Source organism: Conger conger, chromosome 11, assembly GCF_963514075.1.
Source record: "Conger conger chromosome 11, fConCon1.1, whole genome shotgun sequence".
In the NCBI taxonomy this organism is placed as follows: Eukaryota; Metazoa; Chordata; class Actinopteri; order Anguilliformes; family Congridae; genus Conger; species Conger conger.
The window spans coordinates 13475308-13498165 of NC_083770.1; the positions used below are offsets into that span (position 1 = coordinate 13475308).

General features: G+C 46.0%; 1 protein-coding gene across 1 annotated transcript in view; it reads left to right on the forward strand.

Moving 5' to 3' along the window:
• The window catches only part of dock8 (dedicator of cytokinesis 8), a 68273-nt gene extending 45812 nt beyond the window's left edge, over nt 1-22461 (forward strand). Inside the window, exons 31-48 of the mRNA XM_061260733.1 lie at nt 338-523; nt 1446-1572; nt 2725-2812; nt 2997-3093; nt 3279-3413; nt 3733-3885; nt 5041-5199; nt 5730-5830; nt 6446-6638; nt 7075-7218; nt 7816-7947; nt 9740-9874; nt 10269-10358; nt 10856-11092; nt 11236-11379; nt 14865-14971; nt 18363-18533; nt 20395-22461. Of these exons, the coding sequence (XP_061116717.1) occupies nt 338-523; nt 1446-1572; nt 2725-2812; nt 2997-3093; nt 3279-3413; nt 3733-3885; nt 5041-5199; nt 5730-5830; nt 6446-6638; nt 7075-7218; nt 7816-7947; nt 9740-9874; nt 10269-10358; nt 10856-11092; nt 11236-11379; nt 14865-14971; nt 18363-18533; nt 20395-20446 (2451 nt within the window). The 3' untranslated portion in view covers nt 20447-22461. The remainder of the gene's footprint in view (nt 1-337; nt 524-1445; nt 1573-2724; nt 2813-2996; nt 3094-3278; nt 3414-3732; nt 3886-5040; nt 5200-5729; nt 5831-6445; nt 6639-7074; nt 7219-7815; nt 7948-9739; nt 9875-10268; nt 10359-10855; nt 11093-11235; nt 11380-14864; nt 14972-18362; nt 18534-20394) is intronic.
• Nucleotides 22462-22858: the final 397 nt, after the last annotated feature.

The following is a 22858-nucleotide window of genomic DNA, read 5'->3' on the forward strand; positions in this document are numbered from 1 at the left end:
ATACCCAAATCACTCACGTATATGCAAATATTGTATTGTTTTCTGTACATTTCTGCCTAATAACAAATATGAAATTATAAGTTGTCATTTAATCTAGCTTAGCCAATATCACTAGGGGAGGTACTTGTGTAAGCCCCCTTGGGTTTCTTACCTCTCCTGCACAGTCCCTCTAATGTATTGTCTGTTTTACTTTTTTAAACATTTTGTTTGCAAGTAAATAAAGTAAATTAAAGCAAACCCCAATCACCCACATTCAAGCATAACAGTTTACAGACAGAGACGACCCCCTTCACCCAAAATGGCTGACACGCAGGTCTGGTCTCTCTGTGTTCCTCAGCAGTCTGGTAAGAGCAGTGCGACACTGAGCGCGGAGACCAGCAGGAACCTGCTCCTCTGCTTCCTGTGGGTGATGAAGAACGTGGACCAGGGTCTGATCCAGAAGTGGACCCTGGACATGCCCGCCTCCCAGCTCAACCGCCTGCTGGAGCTGCTCACCATCTGCGCCTCCTGCTTCGAGTACCGGGTAAATAACTGCCTTTAATGTCCCTGTACCGGGTAAATAACTGCCTTTAATATCCCTGTACTGGTTAAATAACTGCCTTTAATGTCCCTATACCGGGTAAATAACTGGGTTTAATGTCCCTGTACCGGGTAAATAACTGCCTTTAATGTCCCTATACCAGGTAAATAACTGGGTTTAATGTCCCTGTACCGGGTAAATAACTGCCTTTAATGTCCCTGTACCAGGTAAATAACTGCCTTTAATGTCCCTGTACTGGGTAAATAACTGCCTTTAATATCCCTGTACTGGGTAAATAACTGCCTTTAATGTCCCTGTACCGGGTAAATAACTGGGTTTAATATCCCTGTACTGGGTAAAGAACTGGGTTTAATATCCCTGTACTGGTTAAATAACTGGGTTTAATATCCCTGTACCGGGTAAATAACTGGGTTTAATATCCCTGTACTGGGTAAATAACTGGGTTTAATATCCCTGTACTGGGTAAAGAACTGGGTTTAATATCCCTGTACTGATTAAATAACTGGGTTTAATTTCCCTGTAATGGGTAAATAACTGGGTTTAATATCCCTGTACTGGTTAAATAACTGGGTTTAATGTTCCTGTACTGGATAAAGAACTGGGTTTAATATCCCTGTACTGGTTAAATAACTGGGTTTAATGTCCCTGTACCGGGTAAAATGTTTGTGTGTGCGTGTGTATGTATGCCTGTGTGTGTGTGTGCATATATGTATGTGTGTTTATGCCCGTGTATGTATGCCTGTGTGTTTATGTGTGTATGTGTGTGCGCGTGCACATATGTGTGTGTGTTTGTGCCCGTGTATGTATGCCTGTGTGTGCGCGTGCACATATGTGTGTGTGTTTGTGCCCGTGTATGTATGCCTGTGTGTTTATGTGTGTATGTGTGTGCGTGTGTGTCCTCTAGGGGAAGCAGAGCTCGGATAAAGTGAGCACACAGGCACTGCAGAAGTCCCAGCAGGCCAAAGCTCGCCTGGAGGAGGCGCTGTTGGGCGGGATGGGAGCTCGCGGGGAGATGATGAAGAGAGTGGGAGGTGAGGTTTACAATTGGATGACAGCTGTTCAGATTTCCCCTGATTGGACAAGAGCCACTCAACATTTAACATGAATGTATGGGTCTGTTCTGAGTTAGTGTGTTGCCTGAGTTCAACTCTGTTAAGTTGACAGTGTAATAGAACAGGCAAGCTGTTCTATCAAACTCATACTTTAACTCACAAACTTGAATAATTATGGGGACATTGCAAAAAGCAAGGACAATGACTTATGTTTCGATGAACGGACCTCCCTGGAAGAAATCTCTGGGCTCACAGAAAACAGACCGCCGAACATCGTTCAAAAAGTGGCCTTCAAAATATGGTCTGGAGATGGCTGTTATATTCTGCCTTTTGTCTCATTTCAAGAGCGGAGCTTTGTCTTGTAAACATCTTCAGTCAACACTGTAAGCCTTGGGCTGATCACATTTTTTGAAAACGAATGATTTTGACCATAGTTTTATGAATTTAAGCATGCTAACTTAAGCCATGTGTTCTAAGTATGGTTCTGTGGTTTCTTGCCTGGAACATATGGAAAGCCAACGGTGCCAAAACCTCTCATAAGCGACATCTCATCACGGTTATTTTTTACCTGTTGACATAGAAACAATTGCTCTGTCAACAGGGCATTATTGCTCATGTCATCACACTTAAAATAATCTTAGCCACTGGCAATGTAGGAATTGTGCGTAGATTAGCATATTTCATCAAGGCGTATGCTGCTACGACACTTCTGGAGTGTGTTTATATGTTGCTATATTCATGAGATTGGTGGCCCTTAACCCTTGACCTCTATTGTGATGCACCCCTTAACTTAAGCTATGCTTTAGCTTGCCATACATCTTAATCACCTCAACATGTCAAATTTTAACAAGTGAAAAATTAACGATGAACAAGTACATTTGACACGTAAAAAATTTGACGTGTTTATTCTATTTGTCTAAAGACATGCAATCTTTCCCTATTGACTTTTTAAAGACATTTTGACGGCGATGCCTTTTCATACGAACACACACAAGCACGCACTTACACATTTGTGCATATGCCGATAAATAAAAACACAAAGAAATACAGTACATACTCACACATTCACCCGTCCATACAGTCAGTTCATTAATGCTGACCTTTGACCCTTGCTCTCTGTTTAAATTGCAGGTAATGACCGAACTATCGGTCAGAGGGAGAACCTGCGATGGAGGAAAGACCTCACCCAGTGGCGACAGACCAATGACAAGCACGACAAGTAAGTCATGAGACTATACGCATTACAGTGTGTCCTGAGCGCACGCGTGTTTGTGTTTGTGTGTGTGTGTGTGTGTGTGTGTGGGTGGCGTAGCTACAGCATTCCCTGTATTGACAAACTGAAGCACTTCCGGTCTGGGTGACAGAAATGAAACTCCATCATTTATTTTCCTCTGATGTCACAGAACGAAGGCGGAGCTTGACCAGGAAGCCCTCGTCAGCGGGAATCTGGCCACAGAGGCTAACCTCATCGTTCTGGACCTGCTGGAGACCATCATACAGGTGAGAGACCACTGTAAAGATGTGAGCAGAATGGCCACTTATTAAGAGCATTGCTACGTGATATTAGCATTGCTTTGCAGCAGGTGTTATATGGATGCTCTCTACGATAATTTCTTTGTGAAACATAATATGAAGCTCTTTCACGTGTGCTGTGTAAGAACATTGTGGGCGGGGTTTCCCTGCAGGGCGTGTCTCTGGCGGACTGTAAGGATAACGTTGTGGGCGGAGTTCTGCGGGTGCTGCTGCACTCTCTCTCCTGCAACCAGAGCACCAGCTTCCTGTCTCACTGCTTCAGCTCTCTCAGAGCGCTCATCGTCAAGGTAACGCAGACTGAGTGTGTGTGTGTGTGTGTGTGTGTGTTCACACTGTGTGTGTATATAGGTTTGTGTAACAAATGTGCATATGGTGTGTGTGTGTGTTTTCACACATGAATCCGTGTATGTGTGTTTGTGTTGGTCCATCTATGCAGGTAGGGTGTATTGTGTGTAATTTGTGTATCTCTGTGTGTATTTAGGCGGGTTTGTGTAGGCTATATTGTGTGTAATGTGTGTATTGTAACGCATGTGTGTGAAGTCTCTTTTGATAGTTATGTAGGTGTGTATCTTGTATGTGACATGTTACTCTAACGTGTGTGTGCAGTTTGGGGACCTGCTGTTCGAGGAGGAGGCGGAGCAGTGCGCTGACCTGTGTCAGAAGGTCCTGCAGTACTGCAGCAGCTGTGTGGACAGCAACCGCAGCCAGGCCTGTGCTACGCTCTACCTCATCATGAGATACAGCTACAGCTCCGCTAGCGTAAGAGCTATACACTATATACACTATACACACTATACATACACTCTACCTCATCATGAGATACAGCTACAGCTCCGCTAGCGTAAGAGCTATACACTATAAACAGTATACACACACTCTACCTCATCATGAGATACAGCTACAGCTCCGCTAGTGTAAGAGCTACACACACACACACTATACACACTATACACACTATACACACAGTCTACCTCATCATGAGATACAGCTACAGCTCAGCTAGTGTAAGAACCACATACACACACACACTATACACACTCAACACACACACACACTATACACACATTCTCTACGTCATCATGAGATACAGCTACAGCTTGGCTAGAACCACGCACTATACACACTATACACACACTCAGAAAAGGGTGAAATTGTTAATTTAATCAGGCTATAGTCACTATCAGTGGAAACCCCTGTCTATCTCTGAAGTCTTTAGAGAAAAGATCTCACCTGAGATTTGAGCTAGGCTCCATTTAAAGCTTGTGGACAGTGATAACAAGGGCACCATTTTGTTTCTAAAAGAATAGACTGCCCTAACTGCTCACACGAGCCCAGTGCTCTGAAAGGTCATCGTTTATCATATGAGGCTAGCGCTGGGGTATCCCAGCCACTGAATGAGATAACCGAGTCATGTCCCAGACTAGCAGAATCACACCACAGCCAATTTGGCCAAAGCAGGAGGTAGGGGGGCGCTTTGAGCTCTTATAAACCTGCTGTAAAACAGCTGTTTCACCTTAAATCAAATGCCATGCAAGGACAGGATCTGTCTGACCATAAAATATGCAGCCATGCAGTCTTTGAAATTAATGTTTTGTTTTCAACAAACAAGAAAAGACACCAGGGGGTGGGTACTTTAGCTATGAATACAACTCCTACAAACCCTTGATGAACCAAGAAAAGTCAATGAAACACACTAAGGCTGAGTGTGACTCAAAACAATGATATGCAGACGAACCAAAGCTCTGTCATAGCCTTGATTCTCAGTGATGGGTGGGGAAATGTCTGTCCCTCTCTCTGATTGGTGGGGCTGTGTCTGTCCCTCTCACTGATTGGTGGGGCTGTATCTGTCCCTCTCTCTGATTGGTGGGGCTGTGTCTGTCCCTCTCTCTGATTGGTGGGTCTGTCTCCGTGCAGAACTTCTCGCGGGTGAAGATGCAGGTCACCATGTCTCTGGCGTCTCTGGTGGGGAAGTCGTCTGATTTCCATGAGGAGTACCTGCGCCGCTCCCTCCGAACCATCCTGGCCTACGCTGAGGAGGACACGGAGATGCAGCCCACCCAGCTGCCCTCTCAGGTACTGCCCCACCCAGCTGCCCTCTCAGGTACTGCCCCACACAGCTGCCCTCTCAGGTACTGCCCCACCCAGCTGCCCTCTCAGGTACTGCCCCACCCAGCTGCCCTCTCAGGTACTGCCCCACCCAGCTGCCCTCTCAGGTACTGCCCCACACAGCTGCCCTCTCAGGTACTGCCTCACCCTGCTGCCCTCTCAGGTACTGGCCCACCCAGCTGCCCTCTCAGGTACTGCCCCACCCAGCTGCCCTCTCCGGTACTGCCCCACACAGCTGCCCTATCAGGTACTGCCCCACCCAACTGCCCTCTCAGGTACTGCCCCACACAGCTGCCCTCTCAGGTACTGCCCCACCCAGCTGCCCTCTCAGGTACTGCCCCACACAGCTGCCCTATCAGGTACTGCCCCACCCAACTGCCCTCTCAGGTACTGCCCCACACAGCTGCCCTCTCAGGTACTGCCCCACACAGCTGCCCTCTCAGAGACAAGTGTGGGAGGGAAAGTTGTTGACTGTTGTTTTGTGTTTTGTGCTTTAGGTGGACGAGTTGCTCCGGAACCTGAACAGCATCTTGTCAGACACAGTGAAGATGAGGGAGTTCCAGGAGGACCCCGAGATGCTGATGGACCTCATGTACAGGCACGTACACACACCTGTTATCTCCCCAATATGTACACTCACCTTTTAGCCCTGGTACACTACACACCTGTTATCTCCCCAATATGTACACTCACCTTTTAGCCCTGATACACTACACACCTGTTATCTCCCCAATATGTACACTCACCTTTTAGCCCTGGTACACTACACACCTGTTATCTCCCCAATATGTACACTCACCTTTTAGCACTGGTACACTACACACCTGTTATCTCCCCAATATGTACACTCACCTTTTAGCCCTGGTACACTACACACCTGTTATCTCCCCAATATGTACACTCACCTTTTAGCCCTGGTACTCTACACACCTGTTATCTCCCCAATATGTACACTCACCTTTTAGCCCTGGTACACAACACACCTTTTATCTCCTCTCACTCTACACACCTGATATATCATGTACAGGGACACACACCTTGGCTCAGGCGCACCATACACACTGTTATTTCAGGAGATCATGTCTGTTGATTCACTAATTGGCTGACAATCAATCGTTAAATGTTGTTATGATTGAATGTGAATGGTTGATTGGTTGATTATGTGTAATTCGTTTATGGAGTGATTGACTGGCTAGTTGGTGACCCAATCCAGAATAGCAAAGGGGTACCAGACGTCTCCGGACCTGCGGCTGACCTGGCTCCAGAACATGGCAGAGAAGCACAACACCAGGAAGTGCTACACGGAGTCGGCCATGTGCCTGGTGCACGCTGCCGCCCTGGTGGCCGAATACCTGAGCATGCTGGAGGACCACAGCTACCTGCCCGTGGGCAGTGTGACCTTTCAGGTACACTCAGCTGACCACTGTGACCCACCATAGATACCTGCCACTCACCTGACCGCTGTGACCTACCATATATACCTGCCACTCCCCTGACCACTGTGACCTGCCATAGATACCTGCCACTCATCTGACCACTGTGACCTACCATAGATACCTGCCACTCACCTGACCGCTGTGACCTAAATGGTTGGCATTTATATAGCGCCTTTATCCAAAGCGCTGTACAATTGATGCTTCTCATTCACCCATTCATACACACACTCACACACCAACGGCGATTGGCTGCCATGCAAGGCAGCGACCAGCTCGTCAGGGACATACAAAACACTGTAACCTATCATAGATACTTGACCACAACCACCTAAACATTATGACCTTCCGCAGATACCTGATGTTGTGATTGTCCATTGAATTCTAATTCTCTAATTTTCTCTGTCAGAATATCTCATCCAACGTGCTGGAGGAGTCTGCGGTGTCAGATGACATCCTGTCTCCAGACGAGGACGGCGTGTGTTCGGGGCGCTACTTCACGGAGAACGGGCTGGTGGGGCTGCTGGAGCAGGCGGCCGAGCTTTTCAGCAACGTGAGTCCCCATTGCAACCGCGCCATAGCCCTGCCTACTCACCTGCACAGTGATCAATCCATCTCTCTCTCTCACTGTCTCTCGCTCATCCGCTGCACTGGCAGACAATCTCTCTCTCTCTCTCCACTGGTAGACAGTCTTTCTCTCTGTCTATCTGTATCTCTCTCTCCCTGTCTCACTCTCTCAAACTCAAATTAAAATTTGCACGCCTTTAAAGCGCACAGCAATACATCTTAATTTCGCCACAGAATAATAATTAGTAAACCCTGCCGCTCTCATTGATTGAGTGGGGCTTCAGTCGAGTGAAACGCTGACCTCTGTGTGCCTCTCTCTCGGTTCAATTCAGTTTCCATTTTAAATTGCTTTAAAATGCTTTATTGGCATGAAATTACGCCGGAGGGAAAGAACAACAACAGACAACAAACAGTTACCTGACTAAACTCTAGGGTATAAGAATTATATTCAACATACAGTATAGAGTAATACAGTGATGCTATCTCTTTCCTGTACTCTGTCTCTCTCTTTCTCTCTATCTCTTTATCTTTCCCTCCGTTCTCCTCGCCCTCCTTCCTTACCTAACGGCTATTCTCTTCGCAGGGCCAGCTGTACGAAATGGTGAACGAGGTTTATAAAATCATCATTCCCATCATGGAGGCTCACAGAGACTTCCGGAAGCTGGCTTCCACACATGACAAGCTCCAGAGAGCCTTTGAGAGCATCAATCTGAAGGTATGCTTCCCGGGAAACTGTGGCAAATTGTGCCGCTCCATTTACGGCTACAACATCCGTTCCCCACAGGCACGCTTGCCTGTAAGCCATCAACTTATTGTACATTGCATTGCTTTCATGTGGCAGACAGTTTTATCCATAGCGACGTACAATAAGTGCATACCGAAGGTTATTAGAACTACTACAAAACAGGTGGGATAAGGTACAGTTACATCAAAGTAACTAGTATAATATAATATAATAACAAAGTATTAGTTGTCTACAGCCATGAACGTCAAGTTTAGTTCACATTTTCATTTTCACTTTCACACCCTACAGTCCACACAGAGTACAGCTAGTGTTGAGCCGTAGGTCTATGTCCTGCTAAGAGCAGGTAACCCATGCCCTCCTGAAATCTCATTGGACCCCCGGCTGATCTAAACCCACCCACTGGCAAGGCACAGCCAATCCTGCTGCATTAATGAGTTAGGATTCTGACATCATCACGTTTTTCCTTAGAAACCAAAATGGCGCTCCGCACTTATCACAGAGTATGTTGTAAACAGTTTGAGCAAAGCCAATGGTATTTGGTGTATATTTGAGAGCCATTAAGAGCTTGCATGCTCAGTCATACTAGCCTGTATAAGTAAAGGTTCATAAAATAAATATCTTCTGGGTATTGTCCCTTTAGCGAAAAAGGCCTTCCAAAAATATAGCCTGAAAGTATCCATCAATCATCATGGGGTTGTTCTCTTCCTTTGTAACAACGTACTCTGTGATTGGTGGAGCTTCTCTCTGGTTCCTATGTGAAAAGTGAGGACACCAACATCTCATCTATTTTATTATCACTGCTGTGGACGGCTGGTGATGGTTTAAAAAATGACATAAAAATTACAAAAACCATAAACATTAATTGAGCGAGACAGCTTAAAAACTAAGCTCATTAAGAAAACAGAAAAGTTAAATGGGGAATGTAATCACAGTCTAAAAAACGAAAAAGTTTTTCAAAACGCTGAAAGCTAAACTGGTGCGTGTGTCGCTGCATAAAGTCACACTAATTAAATCATCCTTTGCAAAGTTGGAAGGGGTGGGGGGGGGGGGCTGTGGTGGAGCTGAAATTTAAAAAATGTAACGCTAGGCTCACATTCAAGCATCAATTTCACAGAGCCTCAGGGACAATAACATCTAAATACAAAATTTGTCCTTATTGGAAATATTTTCTCAAATACCAACAGTAATGCATTCATATTTGGAAGCACTGTGCCATATGACCTCACTTGGTTTGTGATGTGACACAGTGGAATGTGTTTTGATAGTCCAAACTTGTGGTCCAATTATAAAGAATATATTATATTGAATAATTGCCTAAAACTCAGATTTGTGTGAATTCCGTGTGAGAGGCTACGGTCATGTTATTGCATTGTGGACTGTATCTTTCTGCTGTCACATCCTGCTTGTGTGAAATTTGTGCTCCATAATTTTGAAATTATTCAATAATTATTTGGCAGTTATTTATTTGGCAGCAAGTTAATCTGCTTTTGTACCAAGAGTTTGGGTCATCAAATATTTTATGAAACATCTGGTTGATGGGATACATTTTCTGTGGTGTTGTTGGGTGTACCATAGAGGTTCTTGTTGCTGGTGCATGTTGGGAAATGAACTTGGGTCCAGCTGGTGTAGACTGCAGCTGGGAAACTCCTTAGTGTTGGATTAGTGGTCTGTGGGATTAATGGTCTGTAGATATATAAGAAGCACGGACAACAGACGTGAACATTAAATTCTGAGCTTCCTGCTATACTGCTGGTCTCCCCAGGGACACAAGCGCATGTTCGGAACGTACTTCCGGGTCGGTTTCTATGGCTCTAAGTTTGGAGACCTGGACGAGCGGGAATTTATCTACAAGGAACCCGGGATAACCCACCTTCCAGAAATCTCTCACCGACTAGAGGTAATCTAAAATCATGATTAAAAAACACTCAAATGTGATTTGTTTTTAAAAGTGAAACATTTTCCAATGTAATAAAAACAGTAAACTGAAATTAATCACTGAATGTACTGTCATGTAGTTATGTATTGGTTAGAGCTGGGGTTCCCAACATACAGTATATATGTTTTTATCTCAAAATACATATTACCCGCTGAGATACAGTGGGTTCACTAGTCTAAGGAAGAATACCATGGATTTATAGAAGATGTACTGCATCTGAAAGTCTGGAATATGTCGCTATGCATAATAGAAACATGAACAGAAATATTCTTCCAGTGGGAGATACTGGGTCTGACAGGGTGGTGTGAGCCTGAGGTTTTGGGTAAGTTTTGACTCAGGGCGCCTCTTCCCTCAGGGCTTCTACAGCCAGTGTTTTGGCGAAGACGTGCTCGAGATGATCAAGGACTCCACTCCCGTGGACAGGAAGAAGCTGAACCCAAACAAGGTACACAAAATGGAGAAGCTCTCACTTTATCACACTCAGAGACTTTAAAAAAAAAAAAACAGTGGCCACAGGCCAACGTTCTCACATTCCTCAGTACGCGTCCTGCAATATTTACCCTCAGCGGGCAGAGTAAATATTTACACCTGCTAATCTCTCTCTGGCGCTGTTCCACCGCATCCATTTTAATCAGAACACTCCAGAGGCTGATACACAACCCCCCCCACCCCCACCCCCACCTCCCTCCAATGGCTGGAGGGAGTCATGTGAGATGGAGGTTTCATGAGGCGAACTTCAGCTCATTCGTAGATTGATTAAATGGGGGCAATAGCACAGTTTGGTTTTTAATTGATTTAAAAATATATATTATCTTTTTTCGGCTTCAGGTGAGAAACCGCTGCATGAAAAACAGGCTTCGCTGTAAAATCTACCAACATCGGTTCAGTTCGCCTAGCGGAACCTTCTTTCCGTCTAAACTGCCTTCCACCCCCTCTTCCTAGGCCTACATCCAGATAACCTACGTTGAGCCCTACTTTGACGACTACGAGATGAAGGACCGGCTGACCAACTTTGAGAAGAGCTTCAACCTGCGGCGCTTCATGTACACCACGCCCTTCACCAAGAGCGGCCGCCCGCGGGGGGAACTGAGCGAGCAGTACAAGAGGAAGACCATCCTCACCACCATGCACGCCTTCCCCTACATCAAAACCCGCATCAACGTCATCCAGAAGGAGGAGGTAGAGCGGTCACGGGTGGGGTGGGGGTGTAGCGGGGACAAGTTCTCACTTCGCTGTGTATTGTCTAATGCAGTGCACGCGCGTGTGTGTGTGAACCGTTACCTGAGCCAGTGTGTCTCCTCGCCCGCTCTCCCCCTCCGCAGTTCGACCTGACGCCCATAGAGGTCGCCATCGAGGACATGCAGAAGAAGACCAGGGAGCTCGCCGTGGCAACGCACCGCGAGCAGCCCGACGCCAAGATGCTGCAGATGCTGCTGCAGGGGTCTGTGGGGGCCACTGTCAATCAGGTCAGCCCACCCCTCTCACATGCGCTCTCACATACACAGCCACTGTCAGTCAGGTCAGCCCGGCCCTCTCACATGCGCTCTCACATGCACTCTCACATACACAGCCACTGTCAATCAGGTCAGCCCGGCCCCTCTCACATGCACTCTCACATACACAGCTCCTGTCAATCAGGTCAGCCCCGCCCCTCTCACATGCGCTCTCACATACACAGCCACTGTCAATCAGGTCAGCCCCGCCCCTCTCACATGCGCTCTCACATACACAGCCACTGTCAATCAGGTCAGCCCCGCCCCTCTCACATGCGCTCTCACATACACAGCCACTGTCAATCAGGTCAGCCCCGCCCCTCTCACATGCGCTCTCACATACACTCTCACATACACAGCCACTGTCAGTCAGGTCAGCCCGCCCCTCTCACATGCGCTCTCACATACACAGCCACTGTCAATCAGGTCAGCCCCGCCCCTCTCACATGCGCTCTCACATACACAGCCACTGTCAGTCAGGTCAGCCCGCCCCTCTCACATGCACTCTCACATACACAGCCACTGTCAGTCAGGTCAGCCCGGCCCTCTCACATGCGCTCTCACATGCACTCTCACATACACAGCCACTGTCAATCAGGTCAGCCCCGCCCCTCTCACATGCGCTCTCACATACACAGCCACTGTCAGTCAGGTCAGCCCGGCCCTCTCACATGCGCTCTCACATGCACTCTCACATACACAGCCACTGTCAATCAGGTCAGCCCGGCCCCTCTCACATGCACTCTCACATACACAGCTCCTGTCAATCAGGTCAGCCCCGCCCCTCTCACATGCGCTCTCACATACACAGCCACTGTCAATCAGGTCAGCCCCGCCCCTCTCACATGCGCTCTCACATACACAGCCACTGTCAATCAGGTCAGCCCCGCCCCTCTCACATGCGCTCTCACATACACTCTCACATACACAGCCACTGTCAGTCAGGTCAGCCCGCCCCTCTCACATGCGCTCTCACATACACAGCCACTGTCAATCAGGTCAGCCCCGCCCCTCTCACATGCGCTCTCACATACACAGCCACTGTCAGTCAGGTCAGCCCGCCCCTCTCACATGCACTCTCACATACACAGCCACTGTCAATCAGGTCAGCCCCGCCCCTCTCACATGCGCTCTCACATACACAGCCACTGTCAGTCAGGTCAGCCCGCCCCTCTCACATGCACTCTCACATACACAGCCACTGTCAGTCAGGTCAGCCCCGCCCCTCTCACATGCGCTCTCACATACACAGCCACTGTCAATCAGGTCAGCCCCGCCCCTCTCACATGCGCTCTCACATACACAGCCACTGTCAGTCAGGTCAGCCCGGCCCTCTCACATGCGCTCTCACATGCACTCTCACATACACAGCCACTGTCAATCAGGTCAGCCCGGCCCCTCTCACATGCACTCTCACATACACAGCTCCTGTCAATCAGGTCAGCCCCGCCCCTCTCACATGCGCTCTCACATACACAGCCACTGTCAATCAGGTCAGCCCCGCCCCTCTCACATGCGCTCTCACATACACAGCCACTGTCAATCAGGTCAGCCCCGCCCCTCTCACATGCGCTCTCACATACACTCTCACATACACAGCCACTGTCAGTCAGGTCAGCCCGCCCCTCTCACATGCGCTCTCACATACACAGCCACTGTCAATCAGGTCAGCCCCGCCCCTCTCACATGCGCTCTCACATACACAGCCACTGTCAGTCAGGTCAGCCCGGCCCTCTCACATGCGCTCTCACATGCACTCTCACATACACAGCCACTGTCAATCAGGTCAGCCCCGCCCCTCTCACATGCGCTCTCACATACACAGCCACTGTCAGTCAGGTCAGCCCCGCCCCTCTCACATGCGCTCTCACATACACAGCCACTGTCAATCAGGTCAGCCCCGCCCCTCTCACATGCGCTCTCACATACACAGCCACTGTCAATCAGGTCAGCCCCGCCCCTCTCACATGCGCTCTCACATACACTCTCACATACACAGCCACTGTCAATCAGGTCAGCCCGGCCCCTCTCACATACACTCTCACATATACAGCCCCTGTCAATCAGGTCAGCCCCGCCCCTTTCACATGCACTCTCACATACACGGCTCCTGTCAATCAGGTCAGCCCCGCCCCTATCATAAACACTCTCACATACACTCTCACATACACGGCTCCTGTCAATCAGGTCAGCCCCGTCCCTATCATAAACACTCTCACATACACTCTCACATACACGGCTCCTGTCAATCAGGTCAGTCCCGCCCCTATCATAAACACTCTCACATACACTCTCACATACACTCTCACATACACAGCCACTGTCAGTCAGGTCAGCCCGGCCCCTCTCACATGCACTCTCACATACACAGCTCCTGTCAATCCGGTAATAACCACACATTACAGCAGTGGTATGCAGAATGCAGGAGAGCCTCTCTGAACACACAAACCAGAAGACTAAAAATACAAATAAAAGAAGTCAAATAAATACGTAATAAAGTACATAAGCACACACAAGCACACACACAAACACACACAGGCAGGCAGACAGGCATGTACACATGCTCATACACACAAACACACAAACGCAGGCAGACAGAACAGAACACACATGCAGAAACAGTCAGACGGATAGAAACACACTCACGCAGTTATATTTTTAAATTGAAAAGGGAAGGTAGTCTAGTGTGGGCTGCTCCGGCAGAGACGTGCATGCTGAGACAGAGTACACAAAGTTAAGGATCACGGGCATTTTGTGATTGCCATAACGCAAACATAAAGAAAGAAATCTGGTACACTCGCAAATCCATCATTCCATCAGACTCCATTTACTGATGTTCATCTGTGAGAGTTGTGATTCAGTGTATTTACTCTTACCAATTTCTCATCTAAATTCATTCCTGTTCCATATTATACTCAGGGTCTGTTTACACTGTGCAAATACAGAATTTAAACACAAAAATAGTTTCTGGGTTTTTTTTTGGGGTGGGTGGACTGACATGGCAGTTCATATAAGTCGAGGTCCTTAGACTTTAGGTGCAGAGGACTGTAAAGCTATCGTTGTGGGTATTTAATATCATTGTTGGCATCACGGGGAGGTCATGACTAAGTCATATTTTGACGATTACCAGTTTAAATAAGGACCTTGTATGAACAGCCATGTCAGTCCACCCACCCAAAAAAACAAAATAATATTTTGAGGAGCACCAGTTTAAATACGGAGATACAATGCAAGGGTGAGGGTGGGGAGGTGAATTTTACCACACAAACACGAGCATGATCTTCCTGTGTTTGGAAAAGACACCAAAGCCTTTTTTTAATGCACACCATGCTCAACTTGCAAACCGTTTTCTCAATGTTCTCTCTTCTTTCCTTCTTTGTCACTCTCTCATCCCCCTCTCTCTCTCTCATTCTCCCCCTCCTCTCTCTTTCTCATCCCCCGCTCTGTCTCTCTCTCAGGGACCGCTGGAGGTGGCCCAGGTTTTCCTGAACGAGATTCCCGCAGACCCGAGACTGTTCCGCCATCACAACAAGCTGCGTCTCTGCTTCAAAGAGTTCATCACGCGGTAAGAGAGAGAGAGAGAGAGAGAGAGGGGGGGGGTGTAGAGAGAGAGTGAGAGAGCTTGAGAGAGAGAGAGAGAGAGAGAGGGGAGGCTTACAGGATGAAAAGCAGAAACTGAATGAGAGATTGAGGGAGGGATAAAAGCGAGACATTTTGAGGACTCCATTTGACAAGTGACGGATAAGGGGTGAGAGAGTGCATGACAGAAAGAGCGAAGAAGAAACAGAGAGGATAAACAAGACATCCACGCGGCAGAATTTTACTGAAAGATGGTCTCAGTCAGACTCAGACACATCGTCTGTGAGCTTTGGAGGAGGATACGATGGAACAGCCTCCTCCTCGCCTGCCTGTTTTATTGGTAATTAACCGAGTGAGATTAGCTTGTGCGCGTTTCTCCGTCAAACAACCCTGGCCCGCTCTGTTAGCCAAGTAAATAAAATACAGAAGTGGGTGTGGGGTAACAGGGAGGCAAGGGAGGTCACGGTGGTGAGAAATTTGAGGACGGGGTAATCCACATAAGCTCCTGAGGGCGAAATTCCCATCGGTAACAGTGCACCTGTTTGTTTTTAAGTGCCCCGATGAATTTAAATAATATTTGCAGTTGGCCGGTAATATATGTACTGCACATCTGAAGCATGCCAACTGGCGAGGCCCTTAAACTTGAGTTCCAGCTAATAATCCACCGCAGGCCTCTTCAGCGTATTATACATTCATATATTTACTGCATAATGAAGCAAACTTTTCTCTCTTCCAAAACGCATATTATTACCATAACTCAGCTCTTGCTATTTGCATTAGGTTTCCGTCCAATCAAAAGGCCCCAGTATACCTTTCGCCCCCCCCCCGCCCCCCCCCCCTCGCTGGACTCGTGAGTGTGTCTCCCATCCAGCACAACCCTCCTCCCAAAGATGTCTTTGATTTTTTATTTTTTATTTTTTATTTTTTCGGAATGTCAATTCCTCTGCCCGGTTGCGCCCAGCCCACCGATAAATATTTACTGTAATTTAAAAAATGTTTGCTTTTCTCCCTCCTACTCACGATTCAGGCAGCCGAAGCCCTGCCTGCATTCGCGTCTGTACTGTAGATGCCAAGTCTGGCCCTCGCGGCGGCCATTACGGCTCAAAGGGGCACTGGGTTCCCACTGTCTCCTTCTGCTCATCAGCCATTTTCAATAACAAAATTGCGACTGCGATGGAAATGCATGGTTTTCCTTCTGCCTGGTTTTTCTGCAGTGAAATAACAGTAAAAACAACATTTCCACATTGACTATTATGAAGGGGAAAGGGCTCAAACAGTTTACCACATAAGGAGAACATTCTTAAAAAGGAAAAAGTAATGTAGTGAAATGCTTTGAAAATATACAGAGATTTATTGTGCAGACTTTCTGCAGAATTCCAGCAGTGCGAGGCGGTAAAAGAACAGCAGACGTCTCAGTTACGCTTGACCTTCTCCAGTGTGTATGTTTCTAGAAGCATCTCGGTATTCGTAAAAAGGTGCGCTCTACTAACACCAGCTGCATGTGAACGACACATTTGCCGGGCTGCTCCTTCTCCAATTGAAGAGGATGTCTCAGTGATGGGACAGTCCTACTGTGTGTACAAGGGCACAGGTTTGGTTGGAAAGTTGGTAGGGACTTTTTACTGTCAGTTTGGTCGCTATCTATAAGCATGGTGATCTCCTGTTGGGATGCAATGATATCAGCCAGGTCCTCATATCGACTGTGGGGTCCAAAAAGTGTGAGACCACTCAAATCATTCTATTACTAATTATATTATCAGCATAACAATTTTAGTGAAAAGTTAGGGTTATAGGGAATGTTTTTATTATTATTAATGACATTAATTTCTGAATTTCTTAGTATTTGGTATTTCCCCCTTTTGCTTTAATGGCAACGTGCACTCAAGCTGGGATGGACAAATTCGTGCAAAGTATGATGATCCATGTTGTCCCAGCTTTATTTGACAATGTTCCAAAGAGCATCTTTTGATGTTACTGAATGCTTGGCTTTTGTCTTCATGCGCCCCCATAAATATTCAATGGGGTTGAGGTCAGGTGATTTTGGATTGTCCAGCACTCCTTGCTCTTCTTTGGTCTTTGAGTAGTTCTTGCAAAGCTTTGAAGTAACTTTGATTTGTTTAATTTTTTTCAAAATCCTGAAACTTTCTGTTTATTTCCAGGATTACATGAAAAGAAAAATCCCCCAGATTTCCAATGTGGTCTCAGCTATTTTGACCCCACTCTTCAAACACAAATGCATTTATGTTCTGAAATATCACCTAACAGGCAGAATTGAGTCAGGTCCCAAAATCTGAATAGAAAAATCTCTGCTGATGCAACATGAAATAAAAGACCAAGGCGAAATCAAGGTTACTTATGCGTCCTGCTAGCCTTTGGATCACTGACGGAAATCCCACTCAGACTAAGCGACGGCGAAAAAGACAAAAGACGGAGTCGGTTTTCATGGCCGGATACAGACTTGAGATGCATTTTATAGCATGACGCATTATTTATGTGCTCTACAGCTGCTGTTGTCCCGGCAACCTACACAGCTTATATATTACATGCTGTCCATTCCGTACAGATACAAATTAAAGCCTTTTTTACTGAGGCAGTTTAATTGCTCTGCTCAAAATGTAATTGCTGTATCCCTCCCAGGGTTCAATCCTGCAATCCTATAGCTATGTGGGCTTTTTCCCAAACCGCTGAAAACCTACAGTTCTCTATTAGTCTAGCCCCCAGACCACGACAAATAAATATAATAGTCCATCTACTTTTATTCTGTTACCTCCCAACTGTCTAATGTCTTATAAATTCAACCTCATACAGTGTGGTGGCTAACTCCTTTAGCTGTGTTTAATTCTACCAGCAGTATAATATATAGCAGTCTGAGGCCAAGCCTGGTTACAGCTGTGGCCAGCCAGAGCAGTGCTTCTCAACAGGGGGGCCCAGGCCCGGGGGGCCCATGAGATGATAGGGGGTTATTGAAAGCTTCAGTCACAAAGCGTCAAGACCTAAGTTATTATTCAGCAAAATAAATAACACAAAGCAGGCAATTAATAGTATATACAACATAATAACCTTTTTACTTTCCGTAGATGCCACATTCTCTCTCTCTCTTTGTTTGCTATGAAATATGATTTTTGTTTATGGCCATTTTTGTTGCTTTTATTGGGTTAAATGGAATAAGCTTCATTGCATTGGACTAACTGCATTGGAGTGCGTACAGACAGTGTTGCGATGATGACAGGAAGATGGGTTGTCATGTCCTCCTTGGGGCGGGGGATGGCTAGAATATTTCTGCTGAAAATGTGATGCTCTTGCAATCTTGCTCTATTACGGAACTGAAAAGGGTGGGGTTGCCGTGGTTATACCCGAGTTGTCCATCCCGGCCGCAGGTGCGGGGAGGCGGTGGAGAAGAACAAGCACCTGATCGCGGCCGACCAGAAGGAGTACCAGCAGGAGCTAAAGAAGAACTACAACAAGCTGAGAGAGAACCTCAGGCCCATGCTGGAGAGGAAGATCCCTGACCTGTACCGGCCAATCATCAAGCCCCGCATCGAGAGCAGGTAACAGGACTGACAATCAGTCCCAGACCACTGAGCCGGTAACAGGAACCTTAATCAAACACTGCACACTGAGCAGGTAACAGGAACCTTAATCGATCCCAGATCACAGAGCCGGTAACAGGACTGACAATGAATCCCAGATCACAGAGCCGGTATCAGGAAGCTTAATCAATCCCTACACACAGAGCAGGTAACAGGAACCTTAATCAATCCCTGCACACAGAGCAGGTAACAGAAACCTCAATCAATCCCTGCACACAGAGCAGGTAACAGGAACCTCAATCAATCCCTGCACACAGAGCAGGTGACATAACATCAAGAAAACAAAACAAAACATGGCCCATTATCAAGGGGTATATTTGTAAATCTAGACCATTATTCAAAGAGTATATTCATAAAATTCACTTACACAACAAATCTGGAGCTCTATCAAGCAGCAGCAGTTGTTTTAGTAATTTTACAGTGCACAAAGTCCATTAGATGGTGGCGGGTGAATTTCTCTTGGTCATACATTAGCTGCAGAAGTATTGATTTGAGTGTAACCTGGGCCCCAGTCTATTAAAAAAAACATCTTATTGAAGGATAACAGGGCATGAACAGAGTGTCTGATTCTTCCTCCACCTTCAACTAAGACCACTGGAAGGAATAAATTAAATACAATAACCCATAACAGACATTCACACCAGTAAGAGCTGTATTTTCATTTAGGGGTTCAGGGTTTTAGTCAGGGGAAATAATTGTATTTAATCAGAAAATAAGTAAAATGACTCTGAGGTGTCTTTAACACGTAAGGAGAGGTGAGAACTCCAGGGGTCAGAAAGTAAAAGTCCTGCCAAGTATTTCTTCCACACATGACCACACTCTGAACTGAGTTCACTCATTAGTTCTACCTCCTGGATGATGAATAGGCAGCCTGTAGTGTAGTCGTGCGTGACTGGGACCCGCAAGGTTTGTGGTTCAATCCCTGGTGTAGACATAATGAGCTCTGCACAGCTGTTGGGCCCCTGCTCCAGGGGGGAGTGTCCCCTGCTTAGTCTAATCAACTGTACATCGCTTTGGATAAAAGCGTCAGCTAAATAACATGTAATGTACTGTAATTAATTGTGCTAATGAGCAAATCCAGGTCACTGGAACAAAATAGTGGGAAGGACGATTCATTTCCTGTATTTTCCCTGTCTACATGTATGCACATGCTGTATGACAGAACACAGTTTAGAGTGTGTTGTATGTCCACACATCTATCCTCCATCCCTCCCACCCACTTTAAAATGAGAGTTTTCTGTCGCTCTCTTCAGCCGGAGGGCCCAGAGTGCCCTTTCCTCTCAGATAGCGGGGTACTCTGAATTTATTAGCGGCAGTTCAGATAACGCTCGCAAGTTCACCATACTCCGCACTGTGCACAGGCAGACTTAAGGAGGCACCCCTGGCTTTCTCGTTTAGCCTGACAAACGATAACCGTTTCAAACAAATGCAATCACTTTCATTTCACCCTGTGCCCTTCCTGCAGTAAACGTGTTAAAATCTAAGAAATGTGGCAGGCAGCCATTTTAGAATCACTTCATTTGATGTCATGTTTGATTCAGACCCATGGTATGGCAGTATTCGTCTGTGGACTAGCGTCTGGTCCCTAGTAAAATGGCCGCCAGTCCCCAGAAATGAGTTTGTCATAATGACATGCATGATGTTGTTGACCTCTTGTTGATGTGTGGCAGACATTGAGACAGGTCCATAGACTGAAAAACTTTGGCTAATTACTGCTTTAGACTACTCTGTGAATACTTGTGTGAATAGTATTTGTGTCCAAACCTGCCTCCAATTTAACCCCCCCACCCTTTCCCTCTGTGTCGGCTGCCTTCAAAAGGGATTCCTTCAAGAGGCTGAGTTTCAGACGAGCTGCAGATGAAAATTCCTGAGGTACCCCCCTCCCCTGACGCAGACGGAGGCTCCCTGCTGCAAATAAGACAGAAGAGAGGAGAAGGGGAGAGCGAGAGAAGAGAGGATGAGAGAGGAGAGAGGTGGTCTTTTATTGGGCGAAGGCTGGAGTCTGAGACAAGGCCTGTGTCTGAGGGCCTGACCTCCACATTTGAGCATGGGTGCTGATCTCAGAACAAAAGATGAACTCCACAATTCATGTTTCTGCTACTCAACTCAATGGAAACATCAGGACTAAATTAACTGCATTTCAGTGTATGCCAATCACTGATATGGTGCAAAAAAGTGTCCACATTCATGCAGACATTCTAGAAACTTCTTTATCAAGTACAGAGGTTATAGTAGGTTTAAGATGGTCAGATACTGAACATTGTTTGTCCAATTTTACACTCCTCTCGAGTTGAGTCATTTCTGTAATACACACAGGCGCATGCACAATCACACACACACACACACACACTCACTTGAGATAGACAGATAAGTGGTCTAATATAATGATTGCCCTAATATACCTTTAACAGTAGAAGTCCCCTGTGTAGACTCAGCACACAAACTGTCCTTTCTAACTGTTCCCTTATAACGCAAAACATGGTGTCTATGAACGACACGTGCAAAGAGCAGTTTGAGCTGTCAGAATCTTATTTACAAATAAACGACACTTTCAATAGCGCAGAGAGCGTTCCTGTCATGCGCAAACTTCTCTGCTCAGAGTATGAGAACCGAACAGTTCAGGAAAACAACAAGATGATCAACAGTATGTGGTATCCTTTAGTCAAATTCAATTAGATGTGCACAATCGTAAGAGGATATTATTTATTTTTGGTGGTTTGTTCGCACAAGTCTGGTTTACATTTCTCTACACACAGGAAAAGCTGCAAAGAAATGAGAAACGAATCGCTACGGTACATTCATTCCCTGATCCCTGTTTTTTTGGTTTTCTCCTCCGACAAAGCGTGCCTTATGGGGCGAACGCACCACAGACATAGACGTAGAAATGGGGGCCAGACCCCAAAACATCTTGAGCGTTTCTGTGCCCGGACGCGTGCAGGCTGAGTGGGAAAGGCTGCTGGGTTTGTTCACAGCGGGCTCCGTTCCGTGCGTCTACGCTCCTGCTAGAGCCGCCCTGTTCTGTGTCTGGAGCTCTGACTCTCATTGGAGAAGGCAATGCTTGTTACAGATGAAAACGAAGCGACTGAGGAGGGCAATAATGGTTTACAGAAGTTCCCAAATTGATTTTACTCCCCCCCCCCCCCCCCTCCTTATTTTTCCACAACCCAATTTCAGAAAGGTGGCCATTTGGAGTGGCAGGCTTCCAAAAACTGTGCATTTGAAACAATGGTTGCGCTTTCGTTCGTACAAAATTAAGGGTGATGAGGTGTGACTGAATCTTTCTAATAGCTGTGCATGAACAGAATTTTTTGATGTGGGAAACATATGCTGGAAATATACCAGGAGTAATGCAAGGCCCCTGCATGACTTGCCAAATTTGAAACACATGGAATTATGAATATTGTAATTTTGAGTTTACAGTCAGACAGTTTTTTCCACCCGGATCCAGCTGTACACACAATAAGCCTATACCAGGTCCAACTAATTGACATATTTCAGTTTAAATTTTTATTTTTTACTGAGGTCAGTAAAATATTATTTTTGTCCAGACTGAACAAATGTACATTTTAAGGTATGAAAAAGCGTAGAATTCTGTAACACAAGTGAGAGAGATAAGGACATGCACGTGTACATTAATTTTTGTTAACTTATGGATCCAGTATATGAACATATCATAGTCTGTTACAACACATTTAGCTGCTTTTCATAAGACGAGATGTAAGAGTGTAAAGGTATAAGCACTGGAATCTATTTTGACAAGATTTTATTTTTTACATTAATATAGGATAACGTATAATTTGTTCATAAAGACGATGTGGAGTGATTTAACAACCATGTTGAAATTTCAATGTGACGCACTTGAATCTAATAAATGTATGTAAAATTGGTTGGTTGTGTTTCAAGGTTGTTTGATTTCACATGGATGAAAATCTATGCCACGCACAAGGGGCAAATTGACAAACTGAAACATTGTCACAATGTGACCACAAGTGGTTACAAATTGGGAACTTCATTGGTATATTTACTGGGGAGCTGTCAATAGTAACTTACTGTACAAAAATATACAGTACATATCGAAAAGGTATTATCAGACAATCAAAACAAAACACAGCAAAATACAGGAATTCTATACATATAAAACAGCATTACACACTGATAACATGGGCCTACAAGAGAGAAAAAAACTGGCTAGAAAGGCTGTATTCTTAAACAAAAAGGATAGTGAGCATATAGACAATTACAAAAGAAGATCCTGAGATATAGCACAGCAGCCAACATTTTTT